Source organism: Bombina bombina, chromosome 6 (genome assembly GCF_027579735.1).
Source record: "Bombina bombina isolate aBomBom1 chromosome 6, aBomBom1.pri, whole genome shotgun sequence".
In the NCBI taxonomy this organism is placed as follows: domain Eukaryota; kingdom Metazoa; phylum Chordata; class Amphibia; order Anura; family Bombinatoridae; genus Bombina; species Bombina bombina.
In genome coordinates, this window is record NC_069504.1 from 859,208,175 (window position 1) to 859,231,090 (window position 22,916).

The following is a 22,916-nucleotide window of genomic DNA, read 5'->3' on the forward strand; positions in this document are numbered from 1 at the left end:
TTATTTTGTCTTTTTTCTGTATGCTAGTTTTAGCGAGGTCCAGCAATATTAATATCACACCGTGGGCTATCATTAGTGCTCCACTTGTAATCTGGGCCTAAATGGAATAATGGTAGAAAATATTGCATTCAGGTATGATAATGTAGATTTTGTTTTGCTTCCTGTAATACATTCATAAAAAAGATTCTATGGGCTGATTATATGGTTCGCGAAAGTGATATTTGCGCTCCACTTTGTAATACCAGTGCACGAAAATGTTTGCAGGTATTACAAGTTAGGTGCAATATGAACACCACCTTGTGTTCGTATTGCACGGAAGCTTTGCGCACACGAGAGAGCGTTTCCATAGGCTCCAATGAGAACCTCGTTCTCATGTCGTCAGACAAGGCATAAGAACCTAGAGCAGCAAAGGTGGGTAAGTTGCGCAGAGATTGACTGCAGATTGTAAATATATATGTATATGAATATATACATATATATGTGTTAATATATGTATATACACATATTTACACGTAGATATATAAGCATATACATATATATTTATGTGTTAGCGCTGCGGAATCTGTTGGCGCTCTACAAATAACCAATAATAATAATAATGTGTTAATATATGTATATTGGTTTAAAGCACTCCACCCAGTTCAGGTGTGTTCCAGACACAGATATTTAACTGTGTGTATATAAAGCCAGAAAGCCTCATCCCATGCAGTCTGGATGAGAGGTATAGTATTGTAATGTTGGAATGTTATTTTGGTATATTAGAATTGTATCGGCTAATTTCATAGTGTTAAGAGGTGTTGAGAAGGCAATTTTTTGCAGCATTGGGAAACAAGTTTGAAGTATGTGTAATAACATGTAGCCAGGAAGCATCATCCCATGCAGTCTGGATGAGAGATTGGAAATTCTATTTTGATATATTAGAATTGTATGCTTGAGCTTAGCTTGGCTAAATTTTATAGAGTTAGGACCAGTCTTATGTGGGACACCTTGTAAGTGGTGACTGGCTGAGCAGAATATGGCCATATTGTGTGACTAAGATCCCATCTTTATTTAAAAAAAAAATTAAAATAAAATTATGAAATATTAAGAAGGCAATTTTTGCAGCATTAAGGAAAAAAATGGAAAAAAGTTAAAATATGTGAAATAATGTGTGGTCTCATGTGTCTTGAGGTGCGCCAATACCTGCTCTTATTATTATATACATTTTGGTCACTTTGGCAGCACTCCACAATATGTGCATTTAAAAATATATGCTTTTATTAGATGTGCTTAACCATTATTTCTTACTGATTTATCACTGGGGAAACTGACCAAAGCCCTTTTGGTTTAAAGCACTCCACCCAGTTCAGGTGTGTTCCAGACACAGATATTTAACTGTGTGTATATAAAGCCAGAAAACCTCATCCCATGCAGTCTGGATGAGAGGTATAGTATTGTAATGTTGGAATGTTATTTTGGTATATTAGAATTGTATCGGCTAATTTCATAGTGTTAAGAGGTGTTGAGAAGGCAATTTTTTGCAGCATTGGGAAACAAGTTTGAAGTATGTGTAATAACATGTAGCCAGGAAGCATCATCCCATACAGTCTGGATGAGAGATTGGAAATTCTATTTTGATATATTAGAATTGTATTCTTGAGCTTAGCTTGGCTAAATTTTATAGAGTTAGGACCAGTCTTATGTGGGACACCTTGTAAGTGGTGACTGGCTGAGCAGAATATGGCCATATTGTGTGACTAAGATCCCATCTTTATTTAAAAAAAAAAATTAAAATAAAATTATGAAATATTAAGAAGGCAATTTTGCAGCATTAAGGAAAAAATGGAAAAAAGTTAAAATATGTGAAATAATTTGTGGCCTCATGTGTCTTGAGGTGCGCCAATACCTGCTCTTATTAATATATGTATATACACATATTTACACGTAGATATATAAGCATATACATATATATTTACAGGAAACACAGAGTTCCCATAGACCGCTATGTAAAGGCACTCTTCAGTGCCGTTTATTTTCTAACACCCTGCGCCTGCAAACTTTAACCCCTCATAACTGCTTTTTGCTTATTTTGGGGCCTATTGGGGGTTATTTTGAAAACTAACTAGAGGTCTGACCTGTGGTTGATTTTCTGAGAGCTAATTGCTACTGCAAGCTCGCGGTAGCAATAACCATTCAATTGTAATGGCTGGTTATTTAGCATGCGCCCGTAAACGGGCAAATTAGTGCTCCACTTGTAAGCTAGCCCTATATTTCTCTAATGCAGGGAGCTCATAAGACACATAAATATTGGGGTCATTAACCCCTTTACGTTGCTGGTCTTTCTATGGTCCCGCCATATTATAAACAAGAAAATCCTTAACGACCGACGACGTACATGGTACATCACAGTCATTAAGGGGTTAACAATACTCTAGAAATATGTATCAATGATTTATCTACAAACATAGCCTTAGACTTTATTGGTGTTTTTCTGCTAAAAAACTTTTTAAATTTTTTTAAACGGTATCTATAGTAGCCTACCTAACAAATAATCTTTATTATTTCAGCAATGAGTAGTTCAGCCACTGTAATAAACATTTGATCTACAGATTATCATTTGTGTCATAGGTGAACATACAGAGCTTTTCATTGCTGAAATGACATCACATTTAACAAAGCAGGAATAGGTCATAGGGGCATATTTAACAATGTGCAAGCAGACATGATACGAAGTAGCGTATCATGTCCGCTGCACATCGCTGCCCATCGATAAATGCTGACATCATACGCTTTCGGCATTTATCATTGCACCAGCAGTTCTTGTGAACTGCTGGTGCAATGCCGCCCCCTGCAGATTTGCGGCCGTTAGCAGGAAGTGTCAATCAACCCGATCAAATTCGATCAGGTTGATTTCTGTCTGCCGCCTCAGAGCAGGCGGACAAGTTATGGAGCAGCAGTCTTTAGACCGCTGCTTCATAACTTCTTGATAACTTCTGTTTCTGGCAAGCCTGAAGGCTTGCCGGAAACAATTGATAAATATGCCCCATAGTCTGAATAATCTACATTGTCCCAGCATAGTCATTTAGATTTTTTTTTATTCTGAACACCCTTTCTAACATATATATACTGTAAAGACAATTAGTTTTTCTATTCAGAATACCCTTTCTTACACACACACACATATATATATATATATATATATATATATATATATATATATATATATATATATGTATATATATATATATATATATATATGTATATATATATATATATATATATATATATGTTGCATAATGGTTAATAATGATATTTACAAATATTAATAATTATTTAGATAAATATATTTGGAAAACTTCACATTGTCTTATTTATAAGGCTATAGATTTTGTGATGTTCGATTTTCAGAATGGACAATTGTTCTCATTTGTAAAAAACATTTATACTTTGAGTTGGTAAAATATTTCTATTTTCTTCACAACAGATAAGCCACTTCTCAACCAGTTCTTTGTTAAGTGATCGGACACAGTTTAAATCTTTTTTCAGGACTGTTCCCAGTGACACTTTCCAGTCCCAAGGACTGGCCCAGTTGGTGCTGCATTTTGGATGGACTTGGGTAGGACTTGTGTCTGTTGATAATGATTATGGTCAACAAGGTATTCAGGTCATCAGACGAGAGATCCAAAAAGCTGGTGCTTGTGTGGCTTTTACAGAGTACATTCAGATTAGTCGGCCTGTCCGTAACATCCCATACATTGTTAATGTTATTAAAGAGTCAACTGCTAAGGCTGTAGTAGTTTTTTCTACTGACCTCAGCTTGATCCCCCTTTTTGATGAGATTTTGAAACAGAATGTTACTGGGAGGATATGGATAGCTAGTGAAGCTTGGGCCTCTTCTGCATATTTGTCTACTGAAAAATACTCTAGAATCCTTGAAGGAACCATAGGTTTTGCATTCCACAGTGAGACAATGCCTGGTTTCTATGATTTCATTGGGCAAATTAAGCCATATGACTCACCAGGAGAGGCATGGACAAAAATGTTCTTAGAAGAAACTGTCGGATGTGCACTTTTTGAATTTCAAAATTACCCATTAATTTGGGACAGGCCAAAAATAAATTGCACAGATGTAGCAGTAAACTTACAAAGTATATTGAAAAATTCACCCAACATAAGAATTTCATATAACTTATACAGTGGTATGTATGTTATAGCCAAAGCATTGCATGACCTGAGTCTTTGCAAAATAGGAAAAGGACCATTTTCTAATAACAGCTGTTCGAGCCTATGGGATTTCAAACCATGGCAGGTAAAATGTATTTACGACTTAAATGAGTGGTGGTAAGGTTACGTTGCAATAAGAATATGGTTGCTTTTTATTTTTGAAAGGTTATTTTTTTTTAACAATTAAATTAGGATTAGAAAAGACTTTGGTTTAAAAAATCATCAAGACGTATTTCTGTAGATAAGTATGTGTTATAACTTGAGTTTTTATAATAAGTTTTCAGTTATTACTATTATATTATATTGAGATACTATGAAATACGATAGCAACGTTTCTGAAAGCAGATCAGAACCAAAGGCCCAATAAGTCTGATGATATTTCCTATAATGTGAAAGCTTAATTAGTTCTTAGAATAGCATTATGCCTACCCTAGGAATTCTTGAAATCCCCCCACATTGGACTATATTATGAGTGGCGCACTAACTGTTGTTCGTGAGCGATAAGGGGTATATCACGGCTCTTTGAGCGCGTCAGAAGTAGCATGCATATTACAAGTTGAAAGTAAACACGTTTGCTTGAGCACAAACTTTTTACTGTCAACTTGCAATATGAGTGCAACCCAATGCGTGCAAAAAGCCTAGCAAAGTTATAACTCTCGAGTAGGAGTGATAAGTTGCGCTCCACTCATAAATCTTGCCCAGTGTTTCTCTTTAACACCTCTAATGGTTGTTTATTTCATGAATCAACCACCATTTCTGTGAAGAAGGGCATCAGCAAATAAATTTGACTTACTACCATTCAAGCTGAGATCATGACCCTTTGTTCTGGTGTTGCTCTTTTTGTAAAAACCTTCCAGTCTCAGCTTAAAGTACTTTAATATACTTGAAAGTTTCTATAATATTTCTCCCTTCTCTCTTCTAAGCTATACATATTTGTGCCATAAAATTTTTCTTATTTTATTTACTTATTTTGATCATGAACCATTTTAGTAGCCCACCTTTCAAAAAATTCCAATTTATTGTGTATAATTTCTTGAGATATTGAATATGAGACCTAACTGGCGATTTGGCATAAGAACTTCAATGCTGTAAATATCTATACATAAACAACGGAGTATTCAACTGGCTTTACTTGCTGAAATACTACATTGATTACCAAAATTTCAAGTAGTACAAAATAATAATTCCCAAGCCATGTTTCTCTTTTTTGTAAGGTCATTGAGTCTGTAATTATTTTATTTTTTTCTTAAATGCATAATTTCGCACTTTGTGATGATGAACTTTAGATCCCAGTCATTTGTCCAATCTATCTATGTTTTGATATCACATCAGCTCCATTACACATTTTTGTAATTTCGGCAAATCTCCTGTGACCAATTGCTCATATAAGCGATAAATATGTAAAATAAAAAAAGCCCCAGAACTGACCCCTGAGGAACATCCCTAGTAACGTGTACATAAGTACCATGATACATTTCAAACATAAGTTAAAGTGACATTCAATTTATTTGTGTAACTTTAAGCTATGGCAGCTAGTGAGTTGTCAACATAACAAAAAACAAAACAAAAACAAAAAAAAACACATTAAATAGTCCTTTAGAGTTTCATGTACAATAAAGTAATTACATAAAAAAGTGTTTTTAAAACTTAGACATTCCTAACTTTCCTAAAGGTCCATAGCAGAATCATCAAAAGTCCAAGATTGTGAAAATATATATAAGATCTACTTTTTTCCCCCCTTTTCATCTTCCACGAGGGCAGGGTAATCAATTTTGAGTAAAACTTTTGATCTACAGTATATCTAAATCACCGTGAAAACGGAAATAATTTATGAAAGATGAAATCCTCACCTTTAGGCCACCACAGGAAACCTAAAACTCGTGTGGTTAAAGGGACATTAAACACTAAATACATGCTAGATAGAATGATGCATTCAAAGAAAAGATTAGTCCATGAATAACATGTAGATGTATTTTTTAAAATTTCATTAGTTGTTTAAAAATTGACAAAATAAGTGCAAAGTTTTAGTGTCTATAAAACACTGGGAGCTGCCATGTTGTAACTTGTGTTACCTTCTCTGCTGTGGCCAATTAGGGACAGTTATAAATAAGTCACTAGAGTGTGCAGCCAATGGCTGTGCTGGATTTAACAGTGTTCTGCAATCTGCACTTCCATTTCTAACAAGAACTGAAAAGCTCACACTTTTAGAATGGAATTACAGGCAAAGATGACAAAATAAATAATGAAAGTATATTGCAGATTTGTTTTATATATACAATTTATCATTTTATATTACCATCTCAAAGTGTTTAATGTCCCTTTAAGTAGTTTATCAGAGTATATATTAAAACAAGGAATTCAAATTACCTGTCATTCATCTCCAGGGATCAGCCATTTCTTCAATTTTGTTTACACACATCAGAGACTTTTTACACACAAAAAACACATGTACATATTTTTTAAACGATTTATTACATCCAAATGTTTATTAATAAGACAGTTCATTGCTGTGAATTATTTTTGGGACTCAGGGGCTTGAAATGGTTGCTTTGCATTTGCTACTAGGATTTATATCATAAAGCTTTTGGTAGAAGTGCATTCTACATTTAGGATGATTTAATGAAGTAAATTAAGGTTTGGCTCTGGTTAACTTTAGTGTAAAAAAATTTTTTATGTAGAAGTATCTGAATCAATATTTTCTTGAAGAAGTAAATGTTTGCAGAAATATAATTGAGTTATGTTTGTATATAAGGAGTATTTTGTATAGATACAAGAAAAAAATATAGCAATCTTATAATGCTGGTCAGGTGCTTGAAATTGAGGGATTTGCAAATATTTTGTTAAAAGAAAGGAATTGAATTCAGTATTAAGAAAATGATTAACTTTGCTCTTGCTGGACTTTATTAAGAAACGTTGTTTAGTAGAGGTCAATATGATATCTCTCCTAACAATCCCACAGCTTTTATACTACATGCAGAAAGTGAGAGTGAGGCTGAGCAGTGGAAGGCAGATCTATTTTGATGAAAATGGAGACCCTCCTGCTGTGTATGATATTGTGCATTGGAAGCTGGATCCAGAAGGTAAACTGAAGCTAATTAATGTGGGAAGTTATGACACATCAGCAACTGATGGAAAAACATTGAACATCAATATCAGTGCCATGTTGTGGAATACTGGAGACCAAAAGGTAAGATTTAATGAAATGATCCAAACACTAACAATAGAACCAGTATCATCTGATTTACTGAAAATCTTGATAAAGAGTTATAATAAAAAACAATTGGCAAAATTACAAGTTGTGCGCTAAACTGGGTGCGAATATAAAGTTACACCCTAACTGACTTTTTTATTTTTGTAATTTTTGATTGATTTATTTTCATTTAATCTTAGTTTTTTTTTAATTAATGTTAGTATTTTTTATTTTAATTTTAACTTAGTATTTTTTTATTTTATGTAATTGGGGTTAATTTAGGGGCTGTTAGGTTAGGGATGGGGGATGGAGGCTTAGGGGTTACTAGGTTTATTTTAGTAATAGTGCCGTGGGGGGCTGGCGGTTTAGGGGTTAATAGGTTTATTATAGTGGAAGTGGTGTTGGGGGCCGGCTGTTTAGGGGTTAATAGGTTTATTTGGTGTTGGCTATGTGGGGGGTCAGCGGATTAGGGGTTAATAGGTTTAATATAGTGTTTGCGATGTGGGGGTGGCGGTTTAGGGATTAATAGGCAGTTTATAGGTGTTAGTGTACTTTGTAACATTTTAGTTATGAGTTTTGTGAAACATTTTTGTTTCGCAAAATCCATAACCATTGGTCCAAGATAGCGGAATGGATCACGGCGGTATAAGCTATAACGCAAACATTATAGCCGGAACGCACAACCTGTAATACGGGCGCAATGAAAATCCTACACTCAAAAGTAAATTTTTGAGTGCGGAATGGAGAGCTGCGTAAAGGCTAAAATGCTAGCGGTATAGCTGTACCACCGCAACTTGTAATACGGGAGACCTGCATATTCCCCATGCAAAGGCCAATTTTTCAGCGGTATAGCCGTACCCCGCAAAAGTAATTTTGCTGAATCAAAGTCCACACCAACATAGACTTATCTTATCTCTTTCATAGGTTCAGCATCTGATTGAAGTAGAAAGCTGTTTTACCAGTGACAGGGATGTTGTAATATGTTATGTTGATGTTTTGCAATATGCTACTACAAAGTATGCCTTAAAAACAGGATACCAGCATGGTAAAGGGATATTAAACTGCTGAGTACAACTATAATAGAATGGTTAATTACTACTCGTCATGCTGTTGTTATTCCTCCTGTACTTGCAGATGTCTTCAAAGTCATTCTCTTATTTTAACCTATTACAAGTATTTATTAGTAAAGCTCTGCATCTTCCCACTGGGTGACGCCATTTTGGAGCTTAAATTTGTTATACATCTTTTAAACTGTGCAAAAATCTGCTAAAATATAACACTTCTGCTCTATATTGTGAGCTAAACTAAAGTGGAAGATACAGCTGCCAAAAGCCAGATCTGTGAAAGTGCACTGCTTCTATCATGGGATGCAGCAATAAGTGAGCTACAAGATGGCGACGCCCAGTATAAAATGCAGAGCTTTACAAACTGGATTCTGTAATAAGTCAAAATAAGAGAATGGTTTTAAAGAGAGCTGCAATAGATCATATAATATACTTTATAGCATTTAAACCTCTAAATTTCTGCCTTTTTCTAAGCCACTAAAGACAGCCTCTTATCACATGTTTTTTTATTTGCATTTCACAACAGGAGACTGCTAGTTCATGTGGGCCATATAGATAACATTGGGTTCACACCAGGGGAGTTATTTAAGATTTAGCACAACACAGAACTAAAAGCATGTCAATAGATAATAAATAAAAAGTCATGTGATCAGGGGGCTTTCAGAAGATTCTTAGATATAAGGTAATCACAGAGGTAAAACGTATATTAATATAACTGTGCTGGTTATGCAAAACTGGGGAATGGATAATAAAGGGATTATCTATCTTTTAAAACAATAACAATTTTATTGCTTGAATAAAATTGGAGATCACCATTGTCTATGTACATATTTAATGAGTAAACATACTGTATAATACCTTTTTCTAGACCCCTCGTTCTGTATGCAGTGAGAAATGTCTGATGGGTTTTAGGAAGGCAGTTATAAAAGGAGTGCCTGCCTGCTGCTTTAATTGTGTCCCGTGTGCCCAAGGAGAAATTGCCAATCAAACAGGTGACTATATTGAAACAAAGCTAATTGAAATATATAACCCATAAATAGACTAACATTGTTAAACTTTTTTCTTTTACATGTCACCTTTTTAGAATGCTATAAGTGTCCATGGAATTCCTGGCCTAATTACCAAAAAGACAAATGCCTTCCAAAATCCATTGAATACCTATCTTATGAAGAACCATTGGGTATTACTCTGGCTGGAATAAGTGTAACATCTTCCATAATTCCTGTAGCTGTTCTAGCACTACTGATCCAATACAAGACCACACCTATTGTTCGAGCAAACAATTATATCCTAAGTTGTCTTCTCCTAGTCTCATTGACACTTTGCTTCTTGTGCTCATTGTGTTTCATTGGCTATCCCAACCCTGAGAAATGTCTCCTGCGCCAGACGGCATTTGGTGTAGCCTTTGCCTTCTGTGTTACATGTATATTGGCAAAAACCATCATGGTAGTGATTGCTTTTAAGGCTACTAAACCACACAGTGTCTTGAAGAAATTGACTAGTCCATGGTTTTCATATCTGATAATTGGGTTGAGCACTTTGCTACAGTTTGTGATGTGTATTATATGGATAGCTCTCTATCCTCCCTTTCCTTTCTACAATTCAAAGACAGAATCTTCAGTTATTATACTTGAATGCAATGAAGGCTCTTCCATGGCTTTCTGGTGCATTTTAGGATATCTGAGCTTTCTGGCTACTATAAGCTTTTTAGTTGCCTTCCTTACTAGAAAGCTCCCAGACAGCTTCAATGAAGCTAAATTCATTACATTCAGTATGTTGGCCTTCCTTACTGTTTGGGGATCTTTTATTCCAGCATATCTCAGTACCACTGGAAAATATATGGTTGCCATGGAGGTCTTTGCAATTTTGTCGTCAAGCTGGGCCATGCTTTCTTGTATGTTTGCTTCTAAGTGTTATATTATTTTATTCCAACCCAAAATGAATTCAAGACAACATCTTATGGGGAGGACAAAAACTCACACAATGCAAAAATAATCATTCTCTTTTGTTTCCATGCTTGATTAAATTCAAGTCATGGCTGCCCAATATACTTTTTGTGGCAATAATTTAAAATGATCTTGAACTAATGACACCTAAGTCTATGGACTTTCACAGCTTTAAAATATACTTCACAGCTTTAAAATATACTGGATCGGGGGGGCGTGTCCAGGCAGTACCGGGAGAGGACGCAAAAACAGAGCTCTCTAGCCTTGGATTCTCTAAACATCAAATCTCCTCAAAATTACTCAGTATTTGTCGCAAAATATCGATTAGCCACCTAGTTGAATACTGGCTGTTCCCGAAATTATTAAGCTCTGAGACATTTTCTGTGTTAATACCTGGATCCAGGCTACTGAGGCCCCGAGGCCTAGGACCATCTCCGCCCTCTCCCGGCATGCCAAATATACCAAATTTAGCAATTAACCTGAGACAATCTTATAGCTAAAGCAAAATTATGTGCTTGGTAGCACACCAACTACTCCAATCCCGGATACCTAGAAGATTAAGCTAAAGAAGAGAGAGAGCCGATTTATTTCAATTACACCCGATATACTGATCTAAAATGGATGCGGAACTTTTAGCTGTGTTTGCCACACTGGAGCGTACCATGGACCTGCAATTTGCTGACTTACGGCATCATGTTATTCTATTGCGAAGCGGAGAGCCTGAACTGCCTAGTCTTGGGGTCTCTCGGTTAATCCCTTACCCTACATTGGCAGAAGTTGACAGCGACATCCCACTGTTGAGCCCGACTGAAACGCCTGACATCCGATCTCTTGCTGCGCCTGGTAAACATCAGGAACAGGCTATAGTGTTCCATTCTAGACGGTCTCCCTGTGCTCCTTCGGATAGACAGCTGGACAAGTGTTCCGTGCCCATCACAGCTCCACTGGGCCCTGCGGCGAGGCGGCCGATCGTTGCAGGCCCAAAGATCAGATTCTGCACGGGCAAACGTCCAACACAGCACCTTGTATGCGCTCTACTTTATGTGCAAGGAGGAAGAGACCACCCGACCCTAATCTTAAGCAACGAGTGCTCTTTAACGGACATACATCGGGGCAACTCACCACCTGTCTGGTGCCAGGAGACCTGGAGGGGAAGTGAAGCAGGAAACCCTATAAACTGTAATTCTCAGACACCAATGGAGGGCATAGGCTGACTGTTATAACGGACCTACTAGTTGACACAGAGGGATATGTGTTTGTTGATTTATATTGTATTCCCTACTATGCCTTAGTATGTAAAGCGGCAATAATCCACATGACCTGTTTATTGTATTTAATTATTTATCTCGCTTCACAGTTTTGCATTCTCCTAGCTATGTTATGGTGACAGAGTTGTTAATGTTATATGATTGTCCCTCAGTTTATATTTGTGAATGTCGATCCTACTTCCCCCAGTAACCCTCCTGAAGCAAGCTAGTTAGGATTCTATCTACCATGTTAATGTATATGCACAAACCGTTTAATAGCCCTCATATCATATATCCTTAAATATCTCAACTAGATCCACTCGGTGGATGCAATAAGATTACCCATTACTTTCCTCATAACAGGGTTATAGGGGGTATTTCTGAGTATATAACTCTAGTACTAGTTTTGCTCCCCACTTTATAAATACTGAGCTATATTGAGAGTAAACCCTAAGCTGGACTTATTTAACCTACTCTTCTCATTATTAATTTTCTGGTGTCAAGAGCATTGCTCACAGAGCGGGCTGAACAGAACTTTACCCTATTCCCACATGATTATAGCCCTTGTTAATCTTATTTTACATGCCTTTTCACAAGCAACTATAAGATTCATTGACTGAAAGTGTTATTATCCCAGCTCGTTCTTCCTCCTTGACCCATATCTAGTTACTCTCCTATACCATAGTTAGATTCATACTATCTTCATGTTAAAAAGTTTTGCTATTCTATCAGCTTATGGCAAAGAGGACATTCATGAATGACCCAGAAGGACACGTCCCCCCACTCCCACTTCCATATTAAGCGGCTCTTGACCGCTGGATTCCCCTCCCCCCATATACTTTGGCCTATGAGTGGCCAGGCAAAAGCTAACTCCCAACTTATCAACATCATTAGATTTTCATTCATTTAGGGACCAATTGACTCTTGATATAAAAAATAATGAGGTCTCATTATAATGTGCCCCAGTTACTCATATCTACCATTAACTATTCGATATTTTCCAATTGCACTCACATGCATCATAATATCCCCCCCCCCCTATATAAGCAGCTGTCTTCTTGTTATGGAGCCTTCCCAGTTCTTTGATGCTGCTCTCCATTTACATATATATAGCACTACTCCTAGTCAGACAGCGATTGTAAATGCCATATTAGCATCTTTGTGTTTTATTTCAAGTTTATTTGCTATATGTGAGTTGTACAATAATTACTCTTCTTACTTTTCTCTTGTTTTGGGACATATCTCATGTTGTATTACTGTTACTCAGTACCTCAATAAAAATATATTTGCAAAAAAAAAAAAATATATACTGGATCAACAATTTAAAGTACTCATGAAAGAAGTTGTTTCCTGATACATTAACCCTTAACTGCTGAGCTATTTTCACCACTGTGCGGAGATTTGTTTTTTAGAGTTTTGAGGTGCTGCTCACATTGAGTCCCCACTGTAGGACATTTTTCAGTGATAAACCCACACATATTGTATACATTTTTTTTAGCAGAACCAGCAGATTAAGACTATTCTGTTATTTTATGCATATTATCATGACATGTGACAATTCTGTAACAAAATGTTTGAAAACATTTATATTTTTTTATTAAAAGTTTAATGAATAAAGTGCAAACAATAGTGTTTGTGTTTTTTTCTATACTCTAAACTAATAAAGTGGTTATTCTCATATAAATAAGGGAAAATAGGGGCTCTCATGAGTCTCTTCTCAAATAAATGCATTCTCAAATAAATGCACATGTATTCATACCAGCTAATCATTATTACCCACACAGCTAGATTACGAGTTTTGCGCTATGAGTGAAAAAGCATCGTTATGCTTCATAACGATGCTTTTTCCCTAACGCCGCTATTACAAGTCTTGTCAGAATAGATGTACCGCACACCTTTTTGGCCGTCACGCAACGTCAGTACCGCACTTTTAAAAAAGTCCTTATTCAATGGGACTTCCATAGCGCCGGTATTACGAGTTTTGCTGTGAGGCCAAAAAGTTAGAGGTACACTCTAAAATGACAAGATCCGTACCGCCATCTAAAATTAGTAGTTATGAGTTTTATGCTACAAAGCTGTAGCATAAAACTCATAACTAAAGTGTTACAAAGTACACTAACATCCATAAACTACCTATTAACCCCTAAACCGAGGCCCTCCCGCATCACAAATACTAAAATAAAATGATTAACCCCTAATCTGCCACCTCTTAAAAAATGTATTAAGCCCTATTCCGCTGCTCCCCGACATCGTCGCCACTATAATAAACCACCGCCCTCCCGCATCACAAACACTAATTCAATATTATTAACCCCTAATCTGCTGTCCGCCAACACCGCCGCTATAATAAACCTATTAACTCCTAAACCTCTGGCCTCCCACATCACTACATAAATATATTAACCCCTAAACCTAACCCTAATGTAACCCTAAGTCTAAGTCTAACCCTAACCCTAACGTAACCCTAAGCCTAACACCCCCTAACTTAAACATAATTAAAAAAATCTAAATAAAACTTACAATTATTACCTAAATAATAGCTATTTAAAATTAAATACTTAACTAAAAAATAAAACCTAAGCTAGATACAAAATAAATAATAGTTGTATTGTAGCTAGCTTAGGTATTATTTTGATTTCACAGGTAAGTTTGTATTTATTTTAACTAGGTAGACAAGTTAGTAAATAGTTATTAACTATTTACTAGTTACCTAGCTAAAATAAATACAAACTTTCCTGTAAAATAAAACCTAACCTGCCTTACACTAAAACCTAACATTACAAAAAAATAAAATAAATTAAATTAAATTAATAAAATACAATTATCTAAATGACAAAAAAAAAACAGTAAATTACACAAAATAAAAAATGAAACTATCAAAAATAAAAATGAATTACTCCTAATCTAATAGCCCTATCAAAATAAAAAAGCCCCCCCAAAATAATAAAAAACCCTAGCCTACACTAAACTGCCATTGGCCCTTAAAAGGGCCTTTTGTGGGGCATTGCCCCAAAGAAATCCGCTCTTTTACCTGTAAAAAAATACAAACACCCCCAACAGTAAAACCCACCACCATAAACTTGATAGTTGCAGCTCCTTGTCCGGCCACATTTTAATACTGTTGGTCAGTTTTAGTCTATAACACTTGTTTTATACATTTGGCACCAACCTCTACAACAAAAGGCTAATAAGGGTCAACAAGAATTAAAAAAGACCATAAATTGATACAGTGTAGGGAAAACTGCATATAGCTGCATAGCATGATTTATCAGGTACAGTAAGTAGCCACAAGGCTTTTCTCAACTTACTGACAATAGTTTATAGTGAGATACACAAGTTTTAGCCTGCTGCAGGGATTCAAGTAATTGTGGATAATACAGGTAAGATACCAAGATACAGGTGCAACAGAATGTATTGAAAGCGGTATCTTACCTGTATTATCCACAGTTACACGAATCACAGCTAGTGATGTCGCATACTTAAAATTTTCCGTTCGCGAATGGCGAACGTCCGCAAATGTTCGCGAACGGGTGAACCGGGCGAATGTGATATACCTTTAAGGTATCTCCCTGCATGCTCTCTGATCCTTTAAAAGGGATCCTCCTACAATCATTCCTTGCCTGATTATTGAGAAGCTATACTGCCTTGTGGCTGCTCTCTTTGCTCTTTCACAGGTCTAATTCAATTTTGCTGAAAGAAGTATTGATACTTCTACTCCTCTCTTCAAACATCAAGTGGATTCTACTATTCAACCTAACCGTTGTTATTAGTAGCTGCCTTGCTTATTCCATACTTATCTGGATAATCACCACTACGGAACTCCCTGCAGCTCCTGTCAGTCTCAGTCTCTGACCTCAGATACCGCTACAACAACCCGACACTGAATCGCCAAACCGGAAGTGAGTCACGCATTCACCGTAAGGTCTCTCACTCTAGCTGCGGTCAGCTCCTCTCAGCACACGCAGGTATAACCGAGTTTGTTATCCAATTTCTTGAACTTTGCTAATTGTTATCAGTCTTCTACCTTGCTATACTAAAGTTGTAGTAAAGAAATCGATTCTGACACATAAACTTTAGGAGTTATTAACAAGCTGTTCTGGACATGGATAAAGGTTCAGTTGTTACTGCATATATTGTGATCTGATCCAAGGCTGATTCAAACAAATAGAGTGATTGGGATTGTAAATATTTTATGAGTGAATGTGTGTGAAGGTAACTGGATTATTAAACTCTTGTCTAAGGATTCATGCATTCTAAGAAGTAATATTAACCTATGTACTTTGCCCTAACTAAGGTTTCTGATTTACATTAATCAGAGATTACTGAATATCTTATCTTACTGGCTAATAACTGCTCACTGTTTCTTTTCCTGTGTAACTAAGTCAGTGTTTGCAGGAATAGCTATACAAAAGAGCAACATTTATACCATTTAGTTGGTACAGAGTGAGTGGATTCTTTACATAATAATCAGGCCAACTAGATCCTGTTTGCACTATTTAAACATGGATCCCACTGAAATAAAAAATGAATTCACTAATGTGTACCAGAAACTTGACATTTTAGCCCATGCTTTACAAGAGGTACAGGCAGAGAATACGGCAATAAAATCAATGTTAAAGGAAGTTATAACACCGAAACAAGTAGACATACCAGAGCCACAAGTACATACACCAACTCCTTTCTCAGGGAAAAGGTCTGAGTTTCGTGATTTCAAAAATGCTTGCAACTTGTTATTCTCATTAAAACCTCGCACTTACCACTCAGACAGGATTAAAGTGTGTACCACAATTTCATACCTGATAGGAGAACCACGCACCTGGGCTAACAGGTTTTTTGAACAAAATAACCCCATTTTAGATTCACTAACTGATTTTTTTTCAGCCATGACCAACCTTTATGAAGACTCAAATAGTCAATTACAAGCTGAGACAAAACTACGTTCCCTTAAACAAGGAAAAAGAACTGTAGAAGAATATACAACTGATTTTCAGATGTGGGCTTCTGACTCGCAATGGAATGAGGTAAGCCTACGAAATCAGTTCCGCCTGGGTTTGTCTGAGTCTTTAAAAGATGAACTCTCTCGTCTGGAACTCCCAGAGACACTTACTGGCTTGATCAAATTAAGTACCACTTTAGATAGACGTCTGAGGGAAAGAAAAGCAGAAAAAAGCTTGTATGACCCGTCAATCAGACGCACCTATCCTTCTTCTTACAACTCAGAAAGAAATTTATCTCTCAGCACCCCAATGGAGATTGGGGCAATCAAAGGACCTCTGACTCAAGAGGAGAAAACTAGGAGAAGACTAGGTAATCTATGTCTATACTGTGCTCACAAGGAGCATACAGTTGCAACCTGTCCTCTACTAACAAAACAAAAGAAGGGTAAGACAAAGATTTTAGTATCATTATATAATCTGTCTACTACTACCCAACTCACTATCTCTCTCTCCCTGCAGTGGGACCAACTCCACATCCAGAGTGACGCATTGATAGATTCCGGGGCTTCAGGGATATATATTGATGATACTTTTGTTAAGAAAAATAAAATACCCACAGTGTGTAAGCAGCAACCAGTGTTTGTGAAATTAATAGATGGCACTTTGATTCAGAAGGGTCCTATCACACACCACACTATACCCTTACTCACAACAACAAAAGAAGGTCACACTGAATACCTTACTTTTGATATCATACCTATTGATAGACATACCATAGTCTTGGGATTTACTTGGTTAAAAACACACAATCCAAACATCAATTGGTTAAAAGATGAGATTAGCCTAACATCTACATATTGTAAAACTACCTGTTATCCACATTATTCTATATCTTCTATTGAGACTGGTGTTCCAGCGGCATATTCTGATTTGGCAGATGTTTTCGATTTGAAAGAGGCTGAATCATTACCACCACACCGAGAATTTGACTGCCCCATTGAGCTAATACCAGGTTCTCAAATACCTTTTGGCAAGATTTACCCTTTGTCACAGAACGAGCTTATCCATCTACGTACATACTTAGACGAAAACCTTAAAAAAGGTTTCATTTCACACTCAACGTCACCAGCGGCAGCAGGCATATTTTTTGTTAAAAATAAGGACCTAAGTCTAAGACCTATTATAGATTACAGAGCTCTAAACGCGATTACAATAAAAAACCGTTACCCTTTGCCATTAATACCGGAGCTATTAGAAAGACTTACTGATGCCACCATATATACCAAATTAGACCTTAAAGGGGCATATAATTTAATTCGGATCAAGAAGGGACATGAATGGAAAACAGCTTTCCGAACACGTTATGGGTTGTTTCAGTACAACGTTATGCCGTTCGGATTAAGTAACGCACCGGCAACTTTCCAACACTTTATTAATGAGATATTCAGAGATTTAACTGACATATGTGTCATCATATATTTAGATGACATTCTCATCTATTCCAAAAATTTACAGGATCATGAAAAACATGTCAGATGGGTTCTCACCCGCCTTCGGCAACATAGACTTTTTGCTAAATTGGAAAAATTTAATTTTCATGTTAAACAGATTAAATTCCTTGGATATATTTTATCGCCTAAAAAGATCCAGATGGATCCTGAAAAGATAAACACAATCCAGGAATGGACCATACCACGTACTGTTCGAGCGCTACAGAGATTTCTGGGCTTCTCAAATTTCTACAGAAAGTTCATTAAAGATTTTTCCACCATTGTAAGACCCCTAACGCAACTCACTAGGAAGACTCATAGGTTTCACTGGAATCAAGAAGCTCAGAAGGCTTTCGACAATCTAAAGCATTGTTTTTCTACTGCTCCAATTTTGACATTACCTGATTATCAGTCTCAATTCATATTAGAGGTTGATGCCTCCAACACTGGGATAGGAGCAGTACTATCACAAATAAATAAGGAAAACCATGAATTGCATCCCGTGGCATTTTATTCCAGAACTCTGCTTCCAGCCGAATGTAATTATAGCATCGGTGACAAAGAGCTGTTGGCCATAAAGAGTTCACTAGAGCACTGGAGACATTTATTAGAAGGGTCTAAAGAACCTTTCTTGATTTACACTGACCACAAAAACCTTGAGTATTTAAAAAAAAGTAAGACTCTCTCAGCACGTCAGGTCAGATGGTCTCTATTTTTGGACCGCTTTAATTTCCATATTACTTACAGGCCAGGTCACTCTAATATAAAAGCTGATGCTCTCTCCAGAATGTTTGATCCAGCAAACACCTCTGAGACCCTCAATCCCATCATCTCAGAAGAGAGATTTATTAACTCTCTCTCAAATCTAGAAAAAGAAATACTTCTCGAAACACAAAAGGAAAATAATTACCCTACGATTTGTGTGAAAGATATTACATCAGGGTTGATGTGTCATAATGACAGAATATACATACCCAAGACTCTCAGAAATGTAATATTAAAACACTATCACGACAATGTTTTGGCTGGACATAAAGGCGTACAAAAAACCACAGACTTGATCAAACGATACTTCTGGTGGCCTCAATTAAAACATGACGTTATACATCATTTAAAAGCTTGTGATACATGTGCAAGAAATAAAGTAGCACATAAAAAACCTATAGGATTATTAACAACATTGCCAATACCAGATATGCCATGGTCCACCATATCAATGGACTTTATTGTAGATCTACCAGTCTCACGACATTACACCACCATTTTAGTGGTGATAGACCACTTAACTAAACTAGGTCATTTCATCCCTCTGAAAAATTTACCTACAGCCAATATCACTGCAAAGGTCTTCTTGGATAATATAGTAAAACTACATGGGTTACCAAACACTATAATCACTGATCGAGGTACTCAGTTCACCTCAGCTTTTTGGAGATCTCTATGTAAACTTTTACGAATAGATACACGATTCACTACTGCCTTTCATCCCCAATCAAATGGGTTGACTGAACGCCTAAATCAAACATTGGAGCAGTTTCTTCGTTGTTATCTATGTCATCTCCAGGATGACTGGGCTGACTACCTCCCGATGGCAGAGTTTTCGTATAATAACTCAATATCTTCCTCAACCAAGGTATCACCTTTCTTTGCCACATATGGTTTCCACCCTACCACTATAACATTATCTCATACCACAGTAAATTGTCCTGGAGCAATAGATTTCACTACCTCCTTACAGGACAGACTGCAGTTGCTCAAGACACATCTACAGGAAGCCCAAGAACATCAAAAGAAGTATTACGACTTGCATCACTCCCCCAGTCCCACATATGACATAGGTGACTTAGTTTTACTATCCACAAAGTACCTAAAACTCAGAGTACCCTGTAAAAAATTGGCCAACCAATTTATTGGTCCTTTTCCAATTGAGGCAATAGTGAACCCGAACGCAGTCCGGTTGACCTTGCCTAAGGATCTTACAGTCCATCCGACTTTCCATGTTTCTTTGATTAAACCCTACAGAACTGACCCCTTACTACCTCAGGTGGATCCACCTCCGCCCATATACCACCAGAATCAGTTGGAATACGAAGTGGAATCCATTCTTGACTCTCGGATACGCCGAGGAGTCTTGCAGTTCCTGATACAGTGGAAGGGTTATGGTCCTGAAAGTAACTCCTGGGAGTCTTCTGAGGATGTGCATGCTCCTGATCTGCTCTCCGCCTTCCATCGTCGTTATCCTGAAAAGCCCTTTCTTCGCACCCCTGATGTTCGCCCTTGAGGAGGGGGATATGTGATATACCTTTAAGGTATCTCCCTGCATGCTCTCTGATCCTTTAAAAGGGATCCTCCTACAATCATTCCTTGCCTGATTATTGAGAAGCTATACTGCCTTGTGGCTGCTCTCTTTGCTCTTTCACAGGTCTAATTCAATTTTGCTGAAAGAAGTATTGATACTTCTACTCCTCTCTTCAAACATCAAGTGGATTCTACTATTCAACCTAACTGTTGTTATTAGTAGCTGCCTTGCTTATTCCATACTTATCTGGATAATCACCACTACGGAACTCCCTGCAGCTCCTGTCAGTCTCAGTCTCTGACCTCAGATACCGCTACAACAACCCGACACTGAATTGCCAAACCGGAAGTGAGTCACGCATTCACCGTAAGGTCTCTCACTCTAGCTGCGGTCAGCTCCTCTCAGCACACGCAGGTATAACCGAGTTTGTTATCCAATTTCTTGAACTTTGCTAATTGTTATCAGTCTTCTACCTTGCTATACTAAAGTTGTAGTAAAGAAATCGATTCTGACACATAAACTTTAGGAGTTATTAACAAGCTGTTCTGGACATGGATAAAGGTTCAGTTGTTACTGCATATATTGTGATCTGATCCAAGGCTGATTCAAACAAATAGAGTGATTGGGATTGTAAATATTTTATGAGTGAATGTGTGTGAAGGTAACTGGATTATTAAACTCTTGTCTAAGGATTCATGCATTCTAAGAAGTAATATTAACCTATGTACTTTGCCCTAACTAAGGTTTCTGATTTACATTAATCAGAGATTACTGAATATCTTATCTTACTGGCTAATAACTGCTCACTGTTTCTTTTCCTGTGTAACTAAGTCAGTGTTTGCAGGAATAGCTATACAAAAGAGCAACATTTATACCATTTAGTTGGTACAGAGTGAGTGGATTCTTTACAGCGAACCACCATAGACTTCAATAGGCAAGCAACCTTTAAAACCCACAGGGACTCTTTCTGGCCACAATAGTGATGGAAAAGTTGTTTCAAGGGTACTAACACCTGGACTGTGGCATGCCGGAGGGGGATCCATGGCAAAACTCCCACGGAAAATTACATAGTTGATGCAGAGTCTGGTTTTAATCCATAAAGGGCAGAAATCAGTTATTGTTTGGAATAACGTGCTTTAAAACATCTGGTATGATGTTGTATCGATCAGGTAGTGTAAGGGTTATGCCCGCTTCACAGTGACAGACCAAACTCCCCGTTTAACGCACCGCAAACAACTGCAAACAGTCCATTTGCACAACCGCAAACTCCCCATTTGCACAAGGTTGGATACCAAGCTAGCCATGTCCCGTTCCTTGTCCTCACTGATGTCATTGAAGGTCTCTTCCTCCACCCAGCCACGTACAACACCAAGGGTCCCCAAAAGGTGACAGCAAGCCCCCTGGGACGCCTGCTGTGTTTGGTCTTCCACCTACTCAAAGCCACCTTCCTCCTCTGACTCCTCTTCTTCAGACTCCTCTCTCTGCGTTGCCTCTCTCTGCGTTATTATAAGGTGTGTTAAGTAGTACTATTCCTATAAATTTAATCCCTGTTACGAGGGACGTGTATATGGCATCGATTTTAGAAACTGGGAGATGGAAAAAGATGCTTGGTCGGTCCTCCTACTTCAAATTTGGGGCACTGCGCGTGCAATCGTGGCCAGACTTTTAGCCGACGGACATTTGGCAGACGGACATTTGGCCGACGGACATTTGGACGAAGGACATTTGGACGAAACACAAGTGGATAACAGTCCGGCCACGAGATAGATAGATTTGATAGATAGATAGATATATACATAGATTAGATAGATAGATCAATAGATGCAATAGATACATTTGATAGATACGATAGATAGATAGATTTGATAGATAAATAGATAGATTTGATAGATAGATAATTTCCCAGACAGAGAATTTCAAGATGCGCGGTCTGTGACCCATGGTAAGGTTATTTCCTTTTGCACAATCGAGTACAGGCTGGGGATTGCCTTTTGTGCATTGAAATTTTGGCCGGGTACCTTCCACTGCGGTGTCCCCTATCAGGGGACGTGTATATGGCATGGAATTTAGGAACCGGGAGATGGAAAAACATGCTTGGTCGGTCCTTCTACTTCAAATTTGGGGCACTGCGCGTGCAATCTACTCTGCCACCAGATATGAGTGGTGTGTTAAGTAGTACTATTCTTATCAGTTTAATCCCTGTTACGTCCCCTATCAGGGGACGTGTATATGGCATGGATTTTAGGAACCGGGAGATGGAAAAAGATGCTTGGTCGGTCCGGCCACGAGATAGATAGATTTGATAGATAGATACATACATAGATTAGATAGATAGATCAATAGATGCAATAGATACATTTGATAGATACGATAGATAGATAGATTTGATAGATAAATAGATAGATTTGATAGATAGATAATTTCCCAGACAGAGAATTACAAGACGTGCGTTCTGGGACCCATGGTAAGGTTCCCAGAGGCAGTTGCGGCACCAGGGGACGTGTATATGGCATGGATTTTAGGAACCGGGAGATGGAAAA

At 37.4% G+C, this 22,916-nt stretch overlaps 1 protein-coding gene across 1 annotated transcript in view; it reads left to right on the plus strand.

The window, feature by feature from the left end:
- The window catches only part of LOC128664685 (extracellular calcium-sensing receptor-like), a 55,340-nt gene extending 44,888 nt beyond the window's left edge, over nt 1-10,452 (plus strand). Inside the window, exons 6-10 of the mRNA XM_053719494.1 lie at nt 3,464-4,288; nt 7,163-7,390; nt 8,318-8,368; nt 9,326-9,449; nt 9,542-10,452. Coding sequence (XP_053575469.1) covers nt 3,464-4,288; nt 7,163-7,390; nt 8,318-8,368; nt 9,326-9,449; nt 9,542-10,452 — 2,139 coding nt within the window. The remainder of the gene's footprint in view (nt 1-3,463; nt 4,289-7,162; nt 7,391-8,317; nt 8,369-9,325; nt 9,450-9,541) is intronic.
- Nucleotides 10,453-22,916: the final 12,464 nt, after the last annotated feature.